Below are 19,578 nucleotides of genomic sequence, written 5' to 3'. Positions count from 1 at the left end.
CGCCTTCTCAAGGGCAACTAGGGATGGGCAATAAATGAAAGAATAGAGGGGGGGTGGGAAAAAAGTTCCCGGTTCTCTGGCCGTGCGCCCTGCAATAGACAGTGTGTGTGAGCAGCTGCCGAGTGTGTTCTGTGGAGTGTATTGCCCTTTTAAGGGGATCATGATTTGGCAGGAAGCTTTTGTTTTCGCAATCTCCCTGCCGGATCAAGTGGAGCCAGTGTCGTTGAGCTGAGTGCTGGGCACAGTTCTCTCCCATCGCCGAAGGGCCTTTCCTAGTGACAGGAGTCAGTCCAGGCGGGTCGGTCAGTCTGCGAATTCGGTGCCACCTTTGCTACCTGTGCATTATTCGGATCTGACAGCGCCGGCTTGAGCCCCACAGAGAATTGCTGGGTGAGAAAGTACCAGCCAGAGTTGAAAGTCAATCAGTGGCTCAAAGTGGGTGTGTTTTAAATTACATTAAAATTGAAACCTGAAATGAGAATTTCATGTTTGGAATCTATTTAGGAAATAGACAGTTAGGGTGACACAGCACTGAAAGTGGGTGGAGTTGATTTTCCAGATGCGAGTGAGTTTCCTCCTTCGAAAAGAGAAACTTTCAATTGAAACGTGTTTGAACGTTTCTTCCAGTCATTTAACTGGGTCATTTTGTTTGGACAGGTAACTGAGTTGAGTTGAATTGAATTGGGGGCTGCGTTCCAGCCATCAATGGGTCTCTCTTCAATTACTATTCAGTGAGAGAGAGAGGGAGTCACGGTTTTTTACCCCCTGTTTTTATCCGATACCCCCCGAGTCAATGCACTGAAACTGCATGGATTGGGATGGGGAGTAAATGGACGGATTGGCCATTTCTTCATAAGAAAAAGAAAAATACCTGGAAAAACTCAGCAGGTCTGGCAGCATCTGCGGAGAGGGACACAGTTAATGTTTCGAGTCCGTATGACTCTTCAACAGAACTGAGTAAAAATAGAAAAGAGGTGAAATATAAACTGGTTTAAGGGGGGGTGGGACAGGTAGAGCTGGATAGAGGGCCAGTGATAGGTGGAGATTGCCAAAAGATGTCACAGACAAAAGGACAAAGAGGTGTTGAAGGTGGTGATATTAGCTAAGAAATGTGCTAATTAAGGGTAGAAAGCAGGACAAGCAAGGTACAGATAGCCCTAGTTGGGGTGGGGTGAAGGGAAGGGATTGAAATAGGCTAAAAGGTAGAGATAAAACAATGGATGGAAATACATTTAAAAATAATGGAAATAGGTGGGAAAAGAAAAATCTATATAAATTATTGGGGGAGAAAGGGGGATCGGAAAGGGGGTGGGGATGGAGGAGAGAGTTCATGATCTAAAATTGTTGAACTCAATATTCAGTCCGGTAGGCTGTAAAGTGCCTAGTCGGAAGATGAGGTGCTGTTCCTCCAGTTTGCATTGAGCTTCACTGGAACAATGCAGCAAGCCAAGGACGGACATGCGGGCATGAGAGCAGGGTGGAGTGTTGAAATGGCAAGTGACAGGGAGGTCTGGGTCATGCTTGCGGACAGACTGAAGGTGTTCTGCAAAGTGGTCACCCGGTCTGCGTTTGGTCTCTCCAATGTAGAGGACACCGCATTGGGAGCAACGAATGCAATAGACTAAATTGAGGGAAGTGCAAGTGAAATGCTGCTTCACTTGAAAGGAGTGTTTGGGCCCTTGGACGGTGAGGAGGGGGGAAGTAAAGGGGCAGGTGTTGCACCTTCTGCGGTTGCATGGGAAGGTGCCGTGGGAGGGGGTTGAGGTGTAGGGGGTGATGGAGGAGTGGACCAGGGTGTCCCGGAACGATCCCTGCGGAATGCCGCTGGGGGAGTGAAGGGAAGATGCGTTTGGTGGTGGCATCATGCTGGAGTTGGCGGAAATGGCGGAGGATGATCCTTTGAATGCGGAGGCTGGTGGGGTTATAAGTGAGGACAAGGGGGACCCTATCATGTTTCTGGGAGGGAGGAGAAGGTGTAAGGGCGGATGCGCAGGAGATGGGCCAGACACGGTTGAGGGCCCTGTCAACCACCGTGGGTGGAAAACCTCGGTTAAGGAAGAAGGAAGACATGTCAGAGGAACTGTTTTTGAAAGTGGCATCATCAGAACAGATGCGACGGAGGCAAAGGAACTGAGAGAATGGGATGGAGTCCTTACAGGAAGCGGGGTGTGAGGAGCTGTATTCGAGGTAGCTGTGGGAGTCGGTAGGCTTGTAATGAATATTAGTGGACAGTCTATCACCAGAAATTGAGACAGAGAGGTTAAGGAAGGCAAGTGTCAGAGATGGACCATGTGAAAATGATGGAGGGGTGGAAATTGGAAGCAAAATTAATAAATTTTTCCAGGTCCAGACGAGAGCATGAAGCAGCACCGAAGCAATCATCGATGTACCAGAGACAGAGTTGTGGGAGGGGGCCTGAGTAGGACTGGAACAAGGAATGTTCCACATACCCCATAAAGAGACAGGCATAACTGGGGCCCATGCGGGTACCCATAGCCACACCTTTTATTTGGAGGAAGTGAGAGGAGTTTAAGGAGAAATTGTTCAGTGTGAGAACAACATTTCTTCATGTTCAACAATTGACATTCATAAATGTTTCTCTCATCACGCCCCACACCGCACATAAATGTATCAGTGGGTCACAGACAGTGAAATGGTCACTGATAATGGAAGTATTTGAAAAGGAAAGTGAAACAAAGCACAGTGGGGATTTTTATTGTTGGGTTCTAAGAAATGCTCCAGTATTGTTGGCAACTTTCATTTTTGTAAAACCGTCCTCCAGTGTTTCTCTAAACAGAACCTACAAACCTAAATTATATTTACACATGCCAGACTCTGTGAATTTTGAGCTTGTAATATTTTTTTCCAATGCTGTTCTTAATGAGGTTCCCAACTCTGGTTGGATGTATTAGCATCACTGGTTACAGCACAGAAGGCAGCCATTTGGCCCTTTGCGTCCATGCCAGCTCTCTGCTGGTCCTGCTCTCCTGCCCTTTCCCTTAGCCCTGCAAATGTTTTCCCATCAAATAATTACCCAACTCCCTTTTGAAACTCATGATTGAATTTGCCTTCACCAAACTCTCGGGCGGTGCCTTCCAGATCCATGCGCTGCAGTACAAAAGCTTTTGCTCATGTTGCCTTTGGGTTTTTTTTTTGCCATTCACCTTAAATCTGTGTCCCCTGGTTCTTGACCCCTCCCACCAATAGGAACAGTTTTTCCCTACCTACTTGGTCCAGATCCCTCATGATTTTGAATACCTCTATCAAATCTCCTATCAACCAGCCCCACCTTCTCCAATCCATCTACATAACTGAGGTTTCTCATTCCTGGAACCATTATCTTAAATATTTCCACACTCTCTCTAAAGGCGTCACACCCTGCCTAATGTGTGGTGCCCAGAAATGAACACAGTACTCCAGCTGAGGTCAAGCTGGTGTTTTATAAAGGTTTTATAACTGTTTGCCACCACTCTCTGTTTCTTATCACTAAGCAAATTTCATATCCATGTTGCTCCTGTCCTTTTTATTCCACAGGCTTTAACTTGGCCGTCAGGCCTGTTGTGTGGCACTTTATCAAATGCCTTTTGGAAATCCATGTACAGCACATCAAACACATTAACTTCATCAACCCTCCCTGTTGCCTCATCAAGAACTCGAGCAAATTAAACACAATTTTCCCTTTTTAAAAAAAAAAATCTGTGGTGCCCATCCTCAATTGATCCACATTTGCCTGAGTGACTGTTAAATTTGTCTTTGATTATCGTTTTTAGAAGGCTCCCCACCACCGAGGTTAAACTGACTGGCTTGTAGTTGCTGGGCTTATCCTTGCATCCTTTTTTGAACAAGGGTGTAATGCATGAACATAGGACTTAGAAGTAGGAGTCAGCCATTCAGCCCTTTGAGCCTGCTCCGCCAGTCAATAAGATCATGGCTCATTTGCAATTCTCCAGTCATCTGGCTCCTCCCCTAGGGGGTTTGGAAGATTATGGTCGGTGCTGCTGCAATTTTCACTCTCTCGTCCCTCAGTATCCTTGGCTACACCTGATCCGGTCCAGGTGACTTATCAACTTTAAGTACAGACAGCATATCTAATATCTCCTTTTTAGTCCATTCTACCTCCTTTTTCACTAAGACTTTGGCAGCATCTTCTTTGGTATAGGCAGGTGCAAAGTAGTCCCTCAGCCATGCCCTCTGCCTCAGTACGTCAATCCTCCAGGGCGCTCTGGCTTTGTTTGTTCTACCTTTTCCCCTCATGGGAATGTACCTTGACTTTACCTGTACTGTTTACTCTTTAAAGTCAGCCCATGGTTACTATACAGTTCTGCCTGCCAATCTTTGATTCACGTTTACACACGCCAGATGCATTCTCACCTCCCTGAAGTTTGCCTTCACCTTTTAAATTATTTTTACTCTGAATTGCTCCTCATCCTTTTCCATAATGAACTTAAACCTTATGATACTATGATTTCTATCTGTTAAATCCTCCCCTACTGATTCTTGATCCACTTGCCCCACCTTGCTGCTCTTGTATAGCTCAACGGTAGAGGTTGCAAGGGAAGGAACATCCTGTTGAAGTAACCTTAGCACAGTATTGGTACCACAATTCCCAATGGAGTTACTCTCGCTGTGTTACTTCGTAATTTTATTGAATGTTTAGCAATCCCCATGAAGTTGCATTAGCACTGAGATCAACTTCATGGTGACTATAATGGTTAGTGTTTGCCTCTTGGAAATCTGTTTATGAAGATGTGTTATTTAACATTCATCATATTTCATCATATGCAGTCAGATAACTTTTGCATAATACTGAGTCTGCAAATATGACTCCATATTTGAATTAAACACAGCACTGATGACCAGTTTATGATTTATTATTTGGCACATGAGGAAAAACTTCTTTGCGCAGTAAGTGGTAATGACCTGGAACTCTATGAGGGTGGGGAAGTGGAGACAATGACTTTAAAAGGAAATTGGATGGGCACTTGAAGGAAATAAGTTTGCAGGGCTACGGGTATAGACTGGGGGAATGGGACTGAATGCTCATTGGTCAGCATGGACTCAATGGGCTGAATGCGTCCTTCTGTGCCATAATAGGGGACAACATTCCACTGAGCTGTGGAACCAGGGAAATCCCTAGTTCAAGCTATGCTCTTTGGTGCATTAGCCATTCTCAGCCAGGGTAGAGCTGGGTCGAGGTGCAACTGGTTATGCTACTGAGCTAATAATCCAGAGACATGAGTTTAAATTCAGCTAGAGCAGCAAGGAAAATTAATGTAATTAGTTGACTTTAACTGTGACTAAAAAAAAAATATTAGTATTGGTGACCATGAAACTACCAGATTGTTGTAAAAACCTATCTGGTTTACTCACGTCATTTACAGAAGGAAATCTGCTGTCCTTACCTGGCCTGGCCTATATGTGACCCAAGAGCCATGACAATGTGGTTGACTCTTGACCCGGGTTGCCAACTGTGATTAAATGTATTCCTGGAGGTTTCATCTCATGACTTACCCCCATGGTCCAACCATTAGTCGGCCAACACATCCATCCTTGTGATGTACTGCCTTCCTCCGCCAATTGGATGATGCTTGACTGTCAGCCAGACAGCCTCCTTTTGCCTTGCACCATCATCCCTTCCATCAATGAATCTCTCCTGCCTTGTACCCTATCACAAATTGTACCTTTTGTTCTTTCCTCACTATCCTCTTTCACTGCCTCTGACCTTGCTTAAAACCTGTCACCTCTCTAAAGGTTTCCAGTTCTGATGGAAGGACACAACCTGACACCTTAACTCTGTTTTTCTCTCTCCACAGATACTGCCAGACCTGCTGAGTATTTTCAGTTTGTATTTCAGATTTTCAGCATTTGCAGTATTTAGCTTTTGTAAAAGAAACTGGGTATGCAAAGCTCTGGGACGCCCTGAATTGGATATTCAGTCTATCCAGCCAAAAGGACCAAAGTGGTCATTCCCAGTCCTGTACAGAGTTATTTCATAAGGCGCTATATAAATGGAACTTTCCTATTTTCCTTCATCGGAAAGATAAGTTCAGTTTAAATTCCGCGCTTGACAAAATCTACCTCTATTTCCCTCAGACTTGCAGACCATGGATACCAATGAGAATTCCACAGAGATTGATGAAGGCCTTTATTCCAGGCAACTGTAAGTATATTTGAAACTCTTGTCGTTAAAAGAAACACACTGGCAGAATGGAGGTGAGGAAAGTAAATCAAGTGGATGAACAAGACTGATCTCAGTTATGAAGATAGACTGGAGAAGTGAGGATTGTTTTCCTTGGAGAAGAGAAGGCTGAGAGGAGATTTGACAGAGGTATTTAAAATCACGAGGAGTCTTGACAGAGTAGACAGGGAGAAACTGTTCCCACTCTTGAAAGGATTGAGAACAAGAGGACGCAGATTTAAAGTAATTGGCAAAACAAGCAAAAGCGATATGAGAAAAAAACTTTTTCATGCAGCGAGTGGTTAAGGCCTGGAATGCTCTGCCTGAGCGTGTGGTGGAGGTAGGTTCAATCGAAACATTCAAAAGAGAATTAGACTGTTATCCAAAAAGGAAGAATGTGCAGGGTTACAATTCTGTGATCTGTAAGAGTTCTAACTGTTATAACCCTTATAACTGCTGGAAGTTACCAATGGATTCTAGTTAGGACCGGCGGTTTATAGTGATTAAGTTATTACTTTGAAAAAAAAAGACATGCGATTAAAGAAATTGTCATCCCCCTTTACTGTTGGTAAATTTCTTGCCAGCTGTCCTGATGAGTGCAAGACAAAAAGCTTCGACATGTCACTTTCTTCAGCAATATTCAAGTTCTGTATTACCAAACGACTATAAATTGTTACTTTCTTTATTAAGTCAGTTCCCCATATTTTCACGAGTGCGTTATAGTTGTAGAATGCAACCACAAATCAAATAGAGAATTGAGGAAAAACTTCTTTACTCAAAAGAGTAGTAAGAATGTGGAATTTGCTACCACAGGGGGTTGTTGAGGTGAATAGTATAGACACATTTAATGGAAAACTAGGTAAACATATAAGGAAGAAGGGAACTGAAGAGTTTTTTATTCGTTCGTGGGATGTGGACGTTGCTGGCACAGCCAGCATTTATTACCCATCCCTAGTTGCCCTAGTTCAGAGGGCATTTAAGAGCCAACCACATTGCTGTGGGCCTGGAGTCACATGTAGACCAGGTAAGGATGGCAGATTTCCTTCTCCTAAAGGACATCAGTGAACCAGATGGGTTTTGACAATGGTTTCATGATCATCATTAGACTTTTAATTCCAGATTTTTATTGAATTCAAATTACGCCATCTGCCTTGGTGAGATTCAAACCCGGGTCCCCAGAGCATTACCCTGGGCCTCTGGATTACTAGTGCAGCAACAATACCACTACAGGAGGTGATGCTGATAAGAGTTAGATAAGGATGGATAGGAGGAACTTGGAGTGTGTATAAACATAATGATAGTCTGGTTGGACCAAAGGCCTGTTTCTATGCTGTATATTCAATATCATTCTACCCCTTTTATAATTCAGACCACTGATTTTTGGTGACCGAATAACTCAGCTTAATACTCCAGAATAGCACATTTCCCAGGACCTTTTACAGGTGCTTTGGGGATGACATTCTGTGACTCTGTCCAATTTTCCTTGAAAACCAATAACAAGTGGCTTTGAGTATGGTCGTCTCTCCCCGCAAATTCGAAGCAATGCCCATGTCCTGGTTGACAGGGAGTAGAAAGGATACAGGAGGGAATCCCCAGTAAAGTCAGAGCTTCCACAGGATAAAGTTCAGATAGGTAGGGTGGAGTTGGCGTGGAGCACCGATGACTCTGAACGTGGACAAAAGTTCAATGTGGCAGGCAAGCACAGCGAAGCTTTTTGAAGGTTAGAATATTGGAGAACACACTAATGGAGGTCCTTCCGTGGGAATGAAGGCTCAGGAGGTGCTCAGAATTGGTTTCAGGGAAGAAACAAAAAAAGATGGCAAAGTTGAAGGTGATCATAAGATACAGAAGCTGCAGAGAAATGTACGTCCGCTGAGATGAGTGGATTTCTGGCCAGGACCAGCCTGTAGCCGAAGCTACAAAACTAATAGGAGCAGCAGACCTGTCACCAGCTCAGCAGGGAACAACAGCAGAGAGGGAAGGAATGTAAGCTGATCAGTTACTTCAAAATTTACGCAACAGTGCAGCAGATGAGAGACACAGCAGTTCAGCCTTGTAGTGTAGAAACATTGCCGTACTGTCCAGGAATTTGAAGCCAAATTTTGAGAAACATCCAGAACTCACTGAGGAAGGCAAAGAACAAGCCGGTTGGGGGATGGACAGTGGGGGTTTAAACCAGCAGTTAGGTTAAATTGAACCCATTATTATTGCAAGGGAGTTTAAGCAGTGGAAGAAAGAAGATTGAAAGAAAAGAAAAGACTTACATTTATATAACGCTTTTCATGAACACTGGACATTTCAAGGTGCTTTACAGCCAACGCAGTAGTTTTTGAAATTAAGTCACTGTTGTAAAGTAGGAAACCCAGCAGCCAATTTGCACATAGCAAGCTCCCACAAACAACAATATGATAATGATGAGGTTTGTTTTTTGTGATGTTAATTGAGGGATGAATATTGATAACTCCCTTGCTCTTCCTCAAAATAGTGCCTGGGGGTCTTTTAGATCCATTTAATCAGGTAGACAAGGCCTTGCCTTAACATCTCATCTCAATGGCAGCATCTCAGACAGTGCAGCACCCCTTCGTTGTAGCACTGGAGCCTGGAGTTTCGTACTCAAGTCCTAGAGTGGGACTTGAACCCAGAACCTTTTGACTCAGAAGTGAGATGGCTACCAACTGAGACACAGCTGGTGGGGGGAGAAAGGTCAGCAGATGGGTATGGATAACGGCCCAATGTAAGGAGTTCCTTAGGGAGCTGACTGCCCAGGAGCCGATTTGAAACTTTCGATCCGGCTGTTGTTCCTGTGCCAGTATGTGTTGTTTACCATCAGAAGTGAATTGATTGAACAGATGCTTCACATTTAATTCAGTTCTGCATAGGCACTGAAAAACAGAAAGATTGGAGATTAGAGTGCTTTCTAAACCGAGTGCTAATGTCAGGAATTTAGTGCAAGTGGGAATTTGGTAAACAGAGGGAATGAGGTGCTGCTTTTTATTTTGCTTTGTGTGCCTCCAGTAGCCGGTGAGTGTTAATCCTCCTTTGTCTCCAACCTAGGAGGCTGTAACTATTATTGTTTTACTTTACTAACTTAGTAACTCCCACCACTAGGCTTCACTTCCTTTTGTCCCTCATATCATCCTCAGATGTAGGAACAGGATGGGGTGAGTATGGACTTCTAGACAAGAACCATCCACAATATTCTAACTTTGCACATACCAGGTATTACAGGGAATAGATGAGGAGAAGGAGATTACTCTGTTGGAGGTGGAGGAGTCACTTATGAAGCAATTAATCAACAGACATTGCAGGCAGATGAGAGTGAGAGGCAACCCTGTATTTGGTGAGCATGTGTTGGGGAATTACCCATTGTAACAGACACCCCATTCATTGCTTAAATATAAAACACTTCCTGCTCTTTGTAGGTGAATGACCATTTGGCGCTTTAGTTTTTGACAACAGTTTTTCCATTAATCCCACCCCATCAAATATTCCCATGTCAGAAGGATTGGAGATCATTTGCAGATTAAACCTCCTCCTCAGGGGTGAGGGATTTTAGCTACAAGGTTAGGTTGGAGTGGTTCTCCTTTGAACAAAGGTGACTGAGGGAAGATTTGATAGGGTTGTACAAGATAAGGTGGAAAAAAAAAAGCAGCTCCCATTTGCTAATTGTGCGAGGACTATAAGACCATAAGATGTAGGAACAGAAGTAGGCCATTGGGCCCATCGAGTCTGCTCCATCATTCAATGAGATCATGGCTGATCTGATAATCCTCAACTCCACTTTCCTGTCTTTTCCCCATAACCCTTGATTCCCTTACTGACTAAAAATCTGTCTATCTCAGCCTTGAATATACTTAACGACCCAACCTCTACAGCCCTCTGCAGTAAAGAATTCCACAGATTCACTACCCTCTGAGAGAAGAAATTCCTCCTCATCTCTGTTTTAAATGGGCACCTCCCTACTCTGAGATTATGTCCTCTGGTCCTAGGTTCTCCCACAAGGGGAAACAACCTCTCAGCATCTACCTTGTCAAGCCCCCTAAAAATTTTGTATGTTTTAACAAGGTCGCCTCTCATTCTTCTAAACTCCAATGAGTACAGGCCCAACCGACTCAACCTCTCCTCATAAGAAAATCCCTCCATCCCCAGGATCAACCTAGTGAACCTTCTCTGGACTGTTTCCAATGCCAGTATATCTTTCCTTAGATAAGGGGACCAAAACTGTTCACAGTATTCTAGGTGTGGTCTAATTAGTTTCTTGTATAGTTTTAGCAAGACTTCACTATTTTTATACTCCATTCCCTTTGAAATAAAGGCCAACATTCCATTTGCCTGACCTATTACCTGCTGAACTTGTATGCTAGCATTTTGGGATTCATGCACAAGGACTCCCAAATCCCTCTGCGCTGCAGCTTTCTGCAGTCTTTCTCCATTTAAATAATTTTCAGCTCCTCTATTCTTCCTGCCAAAGCGCATAACTTCACACTTTCCCACATTATATTCTATCTGCCACATTTTTGTCCACTCACTTAACCTGTCTATTTCCCTCTGTAGACTCTTTGTGTCATCCTCACCACTTGCCTTCCCATCTATTTTTGTGTCATCTACAATCTTGGCAATAGTACATTCATTTCCCTCATCCAAGTCATTAATGCATATTGTAAATAATTGTGGCCCCAATACTGATCCCTGTGGCACTGGACTAGTTACAGGTTGCCATCCTGAAAATGCTCCTGTGTCCCAACTCTGTCATCTATTAGCCAGCCAGTCCTCTATCCATGTTAGTACACTACCCCCAACACCATGGGGTCTTATCTTATTAAGTAGCCTTATGTGTGGTACCATATTTTGGAAATCCAGATATATTACATCTACTGGTCTCCCTTTATTAATCCTGCTTGTTACCCCCTCAAAGAATTCTAATCAATTTGTCAGGCATGATTTCCCCTTCATGAAGCCATGCTGACTCTGCTTGATTAGATTATGTGTTTCTAAATGCTTTGCTATTACATCCTTTATAATAGACTAAAACATTTTCCCAGTGACAGATGTTAAGCTAACTGACCTATAGTTACCTGTTTTTTGTCTCCCTCCCTTTTTGAATAAAGGTGTTACATTGGCAGTTTTCCAATCCTCTGAGATTTTTCCAGAATTTAAGGGTTCTTGGAAGATTACTACCAGGGCATTCACTATCTCTGCAGCTATTTCCTTTAATATCCTAGGATGCAACCCATCAGGTCCAGGGGACTTACCAGTCTTTAGCCCCATTAGCTTCCCTAGTACTTTTTCTCTAGTGAGAGTTATTGTACTTATTTCCTCTACCACCGCCACCCACCACCCCGCCTTTGGCCCCTTGATTATTCAGTATTTTTTGGAACGCTATTAGTGTCTCCTACTGTGAAAACTGATGCAAAGTATTTATTCAACTCCTTTGCCATTTCCTGATTCCTCATTATTATTTCCCCAGCCTCATTCTCCAAGGGGCCTATATTGACTTTGGCCTCACTCTTCCATTTTATATATTTAAAGAAGCTCTTACTGTCCATTTTTATATTACTTGCTAGTTTACCCTCAAAGTTTATTTTCTCCCTCTTTTTTTTGGTAATTTTCTTTTGGTTTTTAATGCTTTCCCAATCCTCTGGCTTACCACTAATCTTTGCCACATTGTATGCTTTTTCTTTCACTTTGATACTACCCCTAACTTCCTTGGTTAACCATGGTTGATTTATCCCCCTCCTACAATCCTTCTTCCTCATTGGGATACATCTTTGTTGTGAGTCATCAACTATTTTCATAAATGCCTGCCATTGTCCATCAACCATCTTTTCTGCTAAACTCCTTTCCCAGTCCACTCCAGCCAACTCTGCCCTCATTCCTTTGTAATTACCCTTATTTATGTATAGCACAGATGTTTCTGAACTAAGTTTCTCACTCTCAAACTGAATGCTAAATTCCACTATGTTATGGTCACTTTTTCCTAGGGGATCTTTCGCTCTGAGATCATTTATTAAACCTGCCTCATTACACATTACCAGATCCAAAATAGCCTGATCCCTGGTTGGATGCACAATGTAATGTTCTTGGAAACTGTCCCGAATACACTCTGTGAATTCATGCTCATGGCTACCTCTGCCAATTTGATTTTCCCAATCTACATGGAGATTAAAGTCACCCATGATTGATATACTGCATTTTTTACATGCCCTCATTATTTCCTGATTTATTCTCTATCCTACAGCATAGCTACTGTTAGGGGGCCTATAGACTACTCCCACCAGTGTCTTCTTCCCTTTGTTATTTTTTACCTTCACCCATATGGATTCCACATCTTCCGATCCAAGATCATTTCTTGCTATCTTACTCATTCCATCTTGTACAAATGAAGCTACCCAACCACTCTTTCCTTCCTGCCTGTTCTTTTGAAAAGTCACATACCCCTGAATAGTTAGTTCCCAGCTTTGATCTCCTTGTAACCATGTCTCCATAATGGCAATAAGATCATACCCATCAATCTCTATTTGTGCCATTAATTCATTTATTTTGTTCTGAATACTATGTGCATTTAAGTAAAGAACCATTAATTTTACGGGGGGCGGGGGGGCGGGGATTGTTACCATTGTCCAGAAACTGAACTGGACTAGCCATCAGGCTAGGCATGGCTCAGTGGGTAGCATTCTTGCCTCTGAGTCAGTAGATCAAGGGTTCAATACCCACTCCAGAGACTTGAGCACAAAAATCAAAGTTGGTCCACCACTGAGAGACTGCTGCATTGTTGGAGGTTTCATTTTAGGGGGAAGTGATGGTGTAGTGATATTGTCACTGGACTAGTAATCCAGAGACCCAGAGTAATGCTCTGAGGACTTAGGTTCGAGTCTCGCCCCAGTAGATGATGGAATTTCAATTCAATAAAAATCTAGAATTAAAAGTCTGATGATGACCATGAAACCATTGTCGATTGTTGTAAAAACCCATCTGGTTCACTAATGTCCTTTAGGGAAGGAAATCTGCTGTCTTTGTCTGGTCTGGCCAACGTATGACTCCAGACCCAGAGCAATGCAGTTCACTCTTAAATGGCCTCTGAACAAGGGCAGTTAGGGATGGGCAATAAACGCTGTCCTAGCCAGCAATACTCACATCCAATAAACGAATAATAAAAAATATAAATACTGTGGCTACAAGAGCAGGTCAGAGGCTAGGAATCCTGCAACGAGTAACTCACCTCTTGACTCTCCAAAGCCTGTCCACCAACAACAAGGCACAAGTCAGGAGTGTGATGGAATACTCCCCACTTGCCTGGATGAGTGCAGCTCCAACAACACTCAAGATGCTTGACACCATCCAGGACAAAGCAGTCCACTTGAATGACACCCCATCTACAAACATTCATTCCCTCCACCACTGAGGCAGTGGCAGCAGTGTGTACCATCTACAAGATACACTGCAGGAACTCACCAATCTTCCTTAGACAGCACCTTCCAAACCCACAACCACTACCATCTAGAAGGAGAAGGGCAGTAACTGCATGGGAACATCACCTGCAAGTTCCCCTCCATGCCACTCACCATCCTGACTTGGAAATATATCGCTGTTCCTTCACTGTCACTGGGTCAAAATCCTGGAATTTCCACCCTAAAAGCATTGTGGGTGTACCCACATCGCATGTACTGCAGTGGTTCAAGAAGGCAACTCACCACCAACTTCTCAAGGGCAATTAGGGATGGGCAATAAATGCTGGCCCAGCCAGTGAAGCTCACATCCCATTAATGAATAAAAGAAGTGACAATAAGTCAAAGATTCAGGTGCGACCCTTCATCTACACAATGTATATTTTAAACATGTACATTGATAAAACACATGCATGCACATTTCATATTGATGTTTAGTCATAGAATTTGCTGGGCACTTTCATGATCTTTCTTTGTCCCCTGCATTGTGTGAAAAACCCTATTTTTGAAATGAGTATTTAGGAATTTATTTGTTCTGGTATGTGGAGATTTAATTCCATTCTAGTATAGTACTTTTAGTGTCTTTGCATTGGCTACTGTTCCTAGCAGGTGATTCCCAATTATACATTAAATGATCAAAAAAAATGCATGTAACAGCAGAAGATATTAGACATGCAAGCGGACACATGCTGACTAAGGATAGAATGGAGACACTGCTTATCAATGTGTGAGCGTTAACTCCACACACAATGCATAGAAAGGCAGGGCAGGACACCAACTGTAAGTGTGATGAAACATTTGAGGCCTTTAGTCCTTTAGTCACCCTGTTCCATCGTAAACACATGACTATTGCCATAGTTTGAGATGAGCGTCAGCCATGGCTTAGTGATGGCACTTTCACCTGAGATGGAAGGTCGTGGCTTTAAGTCCCACTCCAGAGACTTGAGCACATAATCCAGGCTGACACTTCGCTGAGGGAGTGCTCAAAGAGCATAAGGAATAGGAGCAGGAGTAGGCCATTTGGCCCATCGAACCTGCTCAGCCACTCCATAAGATCATGGCTGATCTGATTGTGGCCTTCACTCCACTTTCCTGCCCGTGACCCCATAACTCTAGACTCCTTTGGAGTCCATCAAAAATCTGTCCAACTCAGCCTTGAATATATTCAATGGCCCAACCTCCACTCCTTGCTGGGGACGAGAATTCCAAAGACTAACTGCCCTCTGACAGAAAAAAATTCCTCCTCGCCTCCGTATTGCTGCACTCTCACAAGTGGCATCTTTCAAGTGAGTCCATAAACCACGGCCTTCTGCACCCTAACCATCCTGTGGAGCTATTTCAAAATAGAGTAGTGTAGTTCTCCCCTGTGCTCTGGCCAACATTGCTGAAACAGGTTTTCTGGTCAATTGTCCTTGATTAAACTCCCCGCTCATTTTTTCTGATGTTGGAGAACACTATCAGTTTTGACCTTTCATCTGGGTTTCCCCAGAAAACGAATTATGTTACGTTTACCTTAACGGCCAGGCTCAATATTTAACGTCCTTGATGTAGATATTTGAAATTTAGTAGTACATTGGGGAAAAACACTATCGATTCAGGTAAATCCGTCAGACTGAGTTACCAGAAACAAAGGAGTTAAAAGTTGAGGGAGTGAAGGTGAGAACTAGGTTGAAAAGAATAGAATTGATTAGTTAAGTACTTTTTCCTTAAAATGTAATTCCCATTGTATGTGAATTGTTAAGAAGTGGCTTACATGGGGAATTTCTGAATTCCTTTGTGACTTTGTCATATCAAGCAATGTATAACTAGATTGTATAACTGTATGGCAATGTTTGAATCCTGAGAGTTCTTTCTGCTTTGAGTTTAGTCCAAAGTTATCACATTTGAAACTTCAGGAATTCAGGTTAGGTGACAATATATTATTGCAGGATCAGCCACACCGACCTTATGAAAAATGCAATTTTCTAAACTCTAAAGTAGCATTCGTATCAGGTGTAAAATGCTTTGGGACATCTTTTTTGTTTTAAATGCATGTTCTTTCCTTATCTGAAATTACTCATTGTTTCCAAAGTTCAGGCAGATCTGCCCAGTAACCAATTCAATTAGTTGTAACATTTAGCCATCCATGGTAAGCATGTCAAGTATTATATCAATGTAAGTAATAAACCTGTCTCTTCTTTTAATTTGTCCCATTTTTGTGCCTTCTAATTACTGTAGATCTCTCACGACTTTGTTCTTTTAATGTCTTTCCATTGCCTCACCGAGCTGGAACCACAGAAAATGAGAGCACAGCTCGAGGCAATTTAAATTTTGGCTGAGAATTTCCTGTCAAAATAATGGTGGGGCTAATGGCATTCACCGTATTTATGGGCAAATCGGACAACGATATCAGCTAGATGGTTAAACCGTAAAAATTTGAAATGCGCCGCTCTGAGTCAGCTTCACAGCTTCTTGCCACCTACCTCGGCGTTGAACAGTGTAAAGTTCCTGTACTTGTGCAGTAGATGCTAACTAAAATCACCACAGAAAGTTAAAGCTTGTCCATTTTTGTCTGAGTACCTTTTCCAATGTCATGATAAATATTAATTACTGCCAGTTAACCTCTCTGGCACTGAAAATTAACTATTCCAAGTGTGGGGTTTCATTCCTTCAGGTTTTAATTATTGAAAACTTATTTTTTAAAAACTGTTTAATTTTAAATTGAACTTTCGTTCTTTCCATTTTCTCCCTTTCTTAATCCTGTCTTTCTTTCCTTCTCTCTTTGTAGTTGATTTGACATTGAATTCATCCACTCTAGCTTATTCATAACTCGCCTTTTAAGGAACATGACTAAACGCGACTCTGGTCCCACACCGACATGGTTGACCCCTAAATTGCCCTCAGAATTGGCCTAGCAAAAAGTAATTGAATGGCACCAAAAACCATAACAAAGAACTGCAGCAGTTCAACAAGGCAGCTCACCAGTACCGTCTTAAGGCCAGTACATGCTGGCCTTGCCACCAACGCTCACACTCCAAGAACGAATTTAAAGAGAAAAGGACATCTAAAACTGCATTCTTAACTGTGGCCCAATCATTGCATTGTCTAAATTTATCATTACTTTTTTGCTGTTGTACTCAAAGTCCCTATTTTAGCATTCAGAAAGTCCATGGCTTTATCTAACTGCACTCCCACTTCAACAGAATTATGCATTTACATCCGCCAATTCTTTAGTGCACCAAATCTCTATGACCAATTTATTCTTGAAGGTTTTACAAGTTTCTTCTCACTGGAGGTAATTGACTAGTTTTGGGGTAAAGAGGTTGAGGAGTGTGAGGCTCTCTGTACTCCCACACATACCTAATTTCAGGAGTGTCAATGGCGTAAGTTGTTTAAAGTCTCTGATGAGGAGAAAAACCTATAAGAAGACAAAACCGGGATGAAAGTTTAATGAGCAACATTGGTTTTGAATCTCTCCTGTAGATATGTGCTGGGCCATGAGGCCATGAAAAGGATGAAGAATTCAAAGGTGTTGATCTCTGGGATGCAGGGGCTCGGGGTGGAGATCGCCAAGAACATCGTCCTTGGCGGGGTGAAGTCAGTCACGGTTCATGATGAAGGGAACGCGGAATGGAATGACCTCTCCTCTCAGGTATGGTGGTCATTTCCTCAAACCTGAATCATGCAAGCTCAAATGATGCCTATGATTAATGTGCAGTCAATAAAAATTCTTCAATTTTTCTCATATCCCATTCCTAGCAGAAAAAAGATAGGGTAGGGAGGCGCGGGTGGGCGTGGAAGTAAAGATGTTGGGTGGGAAAATATTACATAACCTGATGTTATGATACACCTGAAAGGCTGGTGGAAGCATAATCAATAGTAACTTTCAAAAGGGAATGCTTGAAAAGGAAAGGTTTGCAAGACTACGGGGAAAAGGCAGGGGAGTGGGACAAATTGGTACCTCTGAGAAAACCAGCTAGGCATGATGACCCAACTAGCTGGTTAACGGATCTGTAAATGTAAAAGTATATTTCAGTAATAGATCCAATAAGGAATTCAGGGGAAACCTCTTTACTCAGAGAGTGAATATAGCTGCCATATGAAGTATTTCAGATGAATTGCGTGGATGCATTTAAGGAGAAGCTAGTTAATACACAAGAGGGAAAGGAACAAAAGGATGTGTGTTCTATATGATTCTGCGATTTTCACCAAGACTTATCCAGTCATCTGAGCTCTCCACAAGGTCGATTTCTTTTAGGGGACAACTGTTGTTTTGTAGGCATCAGCAATGTTGGAGGTGTCATCCTTTGGGTGAGTTGTTTAAACTGAGAGGCCCACCTATTGGATGTCAAACTGCTAAGACATTTATTCAAGGAAGATCAGAGAGTTCCTGGTGTTCTAAAATTCCTCCTTGAACCATTATTCCCCTTCCAAAAAAACAGACTAGCTAATCAGTGACTTGGCTGCTCCTGTGGGCCCAGAGTGCTGCGTTTATCCATAGAACTGTCACAGCACATTAGAAAGTAATCAATAGAAATGAAGCGCTTTGAAATGTGGTGTATATGTAAAATTGAGTAATATGCCACTAACAATAAGGCCAGTGTTTTTGATGGCATTGGTTGAGTGAAGTAGTTTGGCCAGGACACCATTGGAAAACTCATTGTTTTTTGGGTAATGCTTAAAGTCCATTGGAATAGCTGGACAGGACCTTTTTGATTTAATGCTTCATTCCTATACTAGTACAGTACTCCCTCTACAGCACTGGAATGTCTGCTTATTTTATGTCCTCAAGTCCTGGTGTAAGACTCTAGCCAGTGACTTCCTGTCCCACAGCAGAGAGGAGAGGAGCTGAACCAAACAGCCAAGAAACATGTCTGATAAAAGCAAAATATTGCGGATGCTGGAAATCTGAAATAAAAGCTCTGAAGAAGGGTCATATAGAAGCGTTAGCTCTGTTTCTCTCTCCTCAGATGCTGTCAGACCTGCTGAGTTGTTCCAGCATTTTCTGTTTTTATTTCAGGAAACAAGTCCATTTGAAAGGTTAGGAGTACCCCAACTGTAGCAAAAAAAAAAGGGAATGTTTAAATCATGACTCAAATTCATTTGCCATTGCGCTATAGGTTTACATTAAATGTTGAAGTCTTCATAACAGCAGCAGGAAGGACATTCAATTATTCAGCCCAATTTTAACTTTGTGTGAGTGAAAGGGTTTTGAGTGAGTTAAAATCGAGCCCATTGTGTCACAGGTCACTAGTAAACTAGTTAGTGACTGAACCGTTCCCTTGTAATAGCTGCTTCGACTCCTTATGGTCATTTTAAAGTGAAGTTTCTGAAGGAAAATACATTAGCATCTGTCACAGTGCAAGAAGAATTTCCTGATTCATCTGTCCCCCGTTTTTAGTTTTACCTGACAGAAGATGATATCGGGAAGAACAGGGCAGAAGCATCGGAGCAGCACCTTGCGGAACTGAACAGTTATGTTCCTGTATCCTCGTATACCAGGAAGCTGACTGAAGACTTCCTGTATCAATTCCAGGTAACGTAGGAACATGTTTAAGGGAGAAGATTCCTCTTGAAACCATTCATGGATTGAAGTAAGCATGTTGAGAATTAGAGCCCTTTCCTAATGAGCCACTGATGATCTCCTCAATCCTGCCCAGTTCACAGCTTCCCATTGTTTCCATGCATTATATACTTGGACATACTGACTCTCACCATGAAAGATTCTCTTCAAGCCTTTGGTTCAGGATTTCATTTTAACCTTTTGCTCCCAAATGAGAGTTTTAATTCCTTCACCAAATTTCTTTTTTCTCAAGTTCATTTCCACACAGTCAACAATTGGGCCATCTCCCAATCAGTCCACCCATAATTAACCATAGCCCTCAAGGGGCCATAGGCATCTCATAGGCTGTTTCAGGAGGGCAAGTGGTTATAGCTCTGATCAAGCATGGCTGTGATTGGAAGGATTAACGGCTT

At 42.6% G+C, this 19,578-nt stretch overlaps 1 protein-coding gene across 2 annotated transcripts in view; it reads left to right on the top strand.

Annotated features, from left to right (window-relative positions):
- The first annotated feature begins 212 nt into the window (after positions 1-212).
- uba1 (ubiquitin-like modifier activating enzyme 1) overlaps positions 213-19,578 on the top strand; it is a 254,790-nt gene continuing 235,424 nt past the window's right edge. Inside the window, exons 1-4 of one of the 2 annotated variants that reach the window (XM_078543185.1) lie at positions 213-302; positions 6,094-6,160; positions 17,086-17,254; positions 19,004-19,138. In XM_078543185.1, coding sequence (XP_078399311.1) covers positions 6,105-6,160; positions 17,086-17,254; positions 19,004-19,138 — 360 coding nt within the window. In that variant the 5' untranslated portion in view covers positions 213-302; positions 6,094-6,104. The remainder of the gene's footprint in view (positions 303-6,093; positions 6,161-17,085; positions 17,255-19,003; positions 19,139-19,578) is intronic. The other variant, XM_078543186.1, reaches the window with a different exon arrangement.

This window comes from Cetorhinus maximus, chromosome 6 (genome assembly GCF_964194155.1).
Source record: "Cetorhinus maximus chromosome 6, sCetMax3.hap1.1, whole genome shotgun sequence".
Lineage (NCBI taxonomy): Eukaryota > Metazoa > Chordata > Chondrichthyes > Lamniformes > Cetorhinidae > Cetorhinus > Cetorhinus maximus.
Note: the sequence above shows the minus strand (reverse complement) of the source record. Positions and strands in the feature narration are given on the sequence as shown.